General features: G+C 43.8%; 1 protein-coding gene across 4 annotated transcripts in view; it reads right to left on the reverse strand.

Moving 5' to 3' along the window:
• LOC100542691 (mitogen-activated protein kinase kinase kinase 3-like) overlaps positions 1 to 5116 on the reverse strand; it is a 64834-nt gene that overhangs the window by 50371 nt on the left and 9347 nt on the right. For 2 of the 4 annotated variants that reach the window (XM_031553839.1, XM_019616224.2), the window contains exon 2: positions 1437 to 1516. In XM_031553839.1, coding sequence (XP_031409699.1) covers positions 1437 to 1440 — 4 coding nt within the window. In that variant the 5' untranslated portion in view covers positions 1441 to 1516. Of the gene's footprint in view, positions 1 to 1436; positions 1517 to 1872; positions 1979 to 5116 lie in introns of those variants that run through there. The other 2 variants (XM_019616223.2, XM_010712327.3) reach the window with 2 other exon arrangements.

Genomic DNA, 5116 nt, shown 5'->3' on the forward strand with positions numbered 1-5116 from the left:
TTTTCCCCCTTCTTTACTTGAGTTTAGATGAGTTCTTTTACCCCCAAATCTCTCTTCTAGTTAATAGAGAGTTAAAACAAGAAAACAAACAACTGAACACAGGAAGGTAAGGGCAGGATGAGGGAAAACCTCCTGTTCTCCTTTCTCCATAGGGAGGACAAACAGCTTAGCTGTGGCTTCACATTTTCCAGTTTTTAAATTGAAATCACCACCAAACTCCGTATCATTCTCCCACCAGCTCTACAGAGTCAAGGGCTAAATTCACTGGGATTGTCCCCCTCCCTCTTTCTTTTCTCTTCCCCCCACCATTTCAATACGCCCTCAAACATTTTGGATGAATGTCTGTAAATTATGCAAATGTAAAAGTGAAGCACCAACCAACATAAAGATTCTTCTGAGGTCTTTGCTTTCTCCTTCCTTGAGGGCCAACAGGTCAGGAAGCCATCCAAGCTCCATGTTTTAATTACATTTTAACAGCTATGTGAGGTAGAAACTGCTGCTGTCCTTCAGCCACCATTCTCTTTTCAAAACTAAAGAAATTAAGCAGAAATCCCTACAATTGCTAGGACTACCACTTGCTGGCAAAATGGTGTACAGACCACTCGGAAGTAGTTTTGAGGACAATATTTACTCTGCAAAGAGCAATGTCATGCTCAAAAATGCATAAAATTCCAGCTGAATCCCAAAACTAGAAGCATACAGCTCTCAGTAAGGCATGTGCCACCAACAAAGCCATTTGAGCAGCAATTAACTCCTAGGATTGGGAAGAATAAGAGTAACATGATAAAGCTGGATGACCAACAGCATAAGAAGCTGAAAGAGCTGGGGGCTCTCGCACTTATCACCTGTTAGTATGGGTCAGTACCTCCAGTCTGATTACTCACAAGCTAAAACAGGAACAGTTTAGCACTTCCCTATGTCTGTTAAGGCAAATTTTCTTTGGCAACTCCAATAAGATTTGAATCACTGTGTTTCTCCAGAGCTACAAATACTCTTCATCTAAATGAAGAAATAACTCTCCCTCAGCACCATAGGAAGGTGCAAATATCACGAGGCTCCATTTGAAAGTGAATCTCAAAATTCCCAGGTTGGAAAAGACCTCCAAGATATCCATTCCAACCATCCACCTACCACCAATATTCGAATGAAGCTTCCTTGGGTGAAGAAATACAGAGTGAAGGTGCTCTGCCTAGAATACAAGGCAACTTGGCAAGAGGCTCCACCTAGAACACAACCCACTGACTACACTGGTGATAAGAGAATTTATCCCATTTCAGCACCACTGGAAAGCAGAAAAAAAAAGTTAAGAAAATATTCTGTGATATTTAACTAGGCCATCTTGGCAATGTCTCCCTCTCTACTGTTATGAGTAGTAAACCCAACCAAAATTAATAGGCTGCAGAGAATTAAGTGCTTCAGGGGAATCCAGTTCTTACCCATCTTTCCATCTACATCAGGCCTCCATTCCACCGGTCCCAGGCACTGGTACCTTATCCTCCACTTTCAAGCATCCACCCTGTAACAACAAACATACAGAGATTACAGATGGATTTTGGCATGGTAATTGGGACAGTGACTGAACACAACCACTCTTCACACAGTACTTCCCCACCATCCTTTGGGCTGGAGGAAGAAGGGGCAAGGAATTGAGACCTGGAATCCATCCTCCTCTGCACAGCCCAAAGGTTATGCACTGAGTACACTACAAACCTGCTACTCTTTCCAACTAATATATATATATATATATATATATATATATATATATATATATATACACATAATTAATCTTGGAGTAACAAGCTTATACTTCTGCTACGAGTCTCTTTGTGTAAGAGGACACCAGCTCCTACTTACACCAGTGGAAAAACTCACTTCAGTCTGAACGAAGGCACAACATGCAGACAACAAATGTGAGACTTTGAAGGAATGGCTGCAAGCAGGGATTGAAAGGGTCTTCTGCAACCGCAGTGCCTCAGTGCTGGCAAGCAGGAGGATATTTATCCAACCTATTTTGAGAGAGACAAGCAGGAAGGGAAAACGATAAGACAGTGGTGAAGGCAGAGAAGTGAACGTCACAGAGAACATTGCTCCTTTTGCTGCTGCAGCTTCCTCCTGAGACAGCACCGCTCACACTGAGCTCTACTCTGCCTACTTCCAAGACAAGGATGAGGCAAGGAAGACAGTAACGGGCTCAGATGGTTTAAAGTCTTGAGGAGGTTGGTTCATGCTGAAGTGGACTGAGGGAACAGAAGTGCACCAAAAATCAATGTAAAAGCTCCGGCTGATTGTAACAAGAACAGGAAACAGCTCAAATCCTCACTGCTTTTGCTTCCAAAATTGATGCAACACTTCCAGCAATTGAGCTGCACTCAGGGTTTGCTCCAGGGCCACGTGCAGATAACCTGGATTTAACCCTACATTCCTGAGCCAGCCCAGCTTAACTCTGCCATCATTATCATGGTCAGATTTTTCTAATGGCTTTTTGGAGAACTTTCAGGCCTTTGCAATCTGATTCTATCACAAAAGCACGCGCCTACAGAAACCAAGCAAACAAACATTGGAAAGACAGGTAAATTTCCCATGGGCTGAGCTGTGCTCTTCTTCATCGTCACTGCCCCAGCGAGCCCCAGAGACCCCACTGAGACACAGCTCACACAGTGCAGGAAATCTCACAGATACATGAGATAAAAATGTTTTCTGTTGTCACAGATCTCCTAAATCCTGAGGACAGCCAGCCTTCACATCGGGCTGCAAACACTGTCGATTTCCGTGGCTTTGCAAAAATACATACCAGCAGCTTCCTGTTACAGAAGGACACATTCCTGTTTCTAGTATAAATTCTGCCTTTTTACGACCTCCTTTAGAAAACAGGGAAGCGGGGGGAAAGGAAAAAATCTTTTTCTGCTCCAAAGCACTTTGAAGCAGCGTCCCAATTCTCCTCCCACCAAGATCTCTGACCTCCAGGTGCTGAAGGCCAGGTCAGATGGGGCCCTGGGCAGCCTGATCTGCTATGGGGCAACCAGCTTACAGCAAGGGGTGAAACTAGACGGTCCCTTCCAACCCAACACTGTCAAGATCCCTTCATACCCAAGCCATTCTATGATTCTGTGCTTAGCAGTCAGCTCCCAGGGATGCTGGGGCAATGCAGTGCTTACATTTCAGGTATGACCTGTGCATGCAAGAGACTCGGGCTGCTCCAATCTGCTTGGGAAACTGCCAGAGGAAACCTCCAAATAGATGCTCTCACCTAGAGAGGCTGTGGAGTCTCTCTATAGAGATATTGAAGACCCATCTGGACGCCTACCTGTGCAACCTATTGTAGGGGACTTGCTTTGGTCGGGAAATGGACTCAATGGTCTCTTGAGATCCCTTCCAACCCCTGCAATTCTGTGACCTGGAATAAAAGCAGCTTTGATTTGATTGAGCCAAATTCTTTTCTACTGCTTAAGTGGCTCAACATCACTGCAGCTACATGGGCACAGAGTATGAGTACCCAAATGAGACCTATATTTAAGGCTCCCAGGGAAAGCAGTACCTACTCCCAGCCTGAGCACCACTTGATGTGTTGGTTTGAAGGTGTATGGACACATCACTGTAAAATAATAATAACAAGCCACAGTTGCCCCTGAAATGTGGCTCAGCTGGAAAGCTACTCAAACTAGCATTGCTAAAATTGGGACTTTCCTTGTTTTTTCAAGCAGCAGGGAACAACATGTTGGGCTCACAGCGTTTAACAAGCAAGAGTCAAGCGGAAAAAATCTACTCCTTTTTAAGAGTTGACCAACATTAACTTTTCAGCAAGTTTCCGGGAGTCCTGCCAGGGCGCTGGAGTTTTGTATACTACGGAACTGTTAAAAATATTATTGTAAATGTTATTTTCAAAAAGCTTCAGAGGCCAAGGCTGGGGTAGCGTTAAAAACAACAGCAAAGCAAATGAGATTGTTTTAGCTGGGAGAATACAAGCGTAGGCACGCGGATAGCTTGGTCAAACAGCCTGCAGGCTTGGCCAAGAGGGATTCAAACTCAATGAGTGGTTGAAATATCAAAGATTTCCTTGGATTATCATAGTCATAGAACGGCTTGTGTTGGAAGGGATCCCAAAGATCATGTAGCTCCAATCCCTTGCTGCATACAGGACTGGCAACCACTAAATCAGGCACTAGATTAACAAGAATTGTTAGATTTTGGGGACACTTGAGACGTGCCCCATTCATATGGCATCTTCTGCTCATCCGAACCACGCAACACACAGGTGTGGTCAAAAAGACGCCATTCAAGCTTACAATCCTATATTTATTAGCATGCAACAGGGACAGACTTTCTGCAAATGTGTGTAACCAAGGCCCAGGTTTGCAGGTTTATCTTGCAAGTGTCCTTAATGGACAGACTGCATGAGCCAAGAAGAGGAAAAAAAGCCCTTCTAAGTATGCACTCATCAAGCTGCAAAGCAAGGAGTGACACGTGTGCATGCCCACAGCTCACATAAGGAGGAACCCGGTGCTCTGGAATACGCTGCACAAAAGCCAACAAGGAATTTGATACGAACACGTATCAACCAAGGATTTTTCTCCCCATTTTGGAACACAGCAACTTAAAACTGCTTAAGAATCTCTTGCACAACAGTACGTTGTTAGGAGAGGAGATACTCCGCACATTCCTAACAGCCATCATGCAAAATGGAGGATATCTTTCATCATAAGTGACCAAACCAGTGCAGTTGTGCTCAAGAAATCTCTCCTGAGCCATCCTGTTGATTCCAGCAGGTGTAGAACATGAGCTTTAAAACCTGTATGGCAGATAGCTGTTAACTTCCCTGACAGCCTTTTAAGAGTCACTAAGACTTTAAGATCTCTCCTCTATCAACTCCTTCTCGTCCTGCAAATGATTCTGTAAATGCAACAACCCATCCAACATGTTCCAGTAAGCTTTTCTGCTTTCATTTTTCTGCTTTCCAGTAATAATCCCTTTACCAAATTCAGTGGAATGATCAGTAATTTACACTGGTACATAAAAAAAAAGTGTTGATTTTGCAGAGATCACCAGCTGCCAGAAAACCATAAAATAAGGAAGCAATCACAAGTATTCAGAAGGACTCCTCCATCAGCAAAAAAAAAAA

The sequence above is a fragment of the Meleagris gallopavo genome, chromosome 6 (assembly GCF_000146605.3).
Source record: "Meleagris gallopavo isolate NT-WF06-2002-E0010 breed Aviagen turkey brand Nicholas breeding stock chromosome 6, Turkey_5.1, whole genome shotgun sequence".
NCBI lineage: Eukaryota > Metazoa > Chordata > Aves > Galliformes > Phasianidae > Meleagris > Meleagris gallopavo.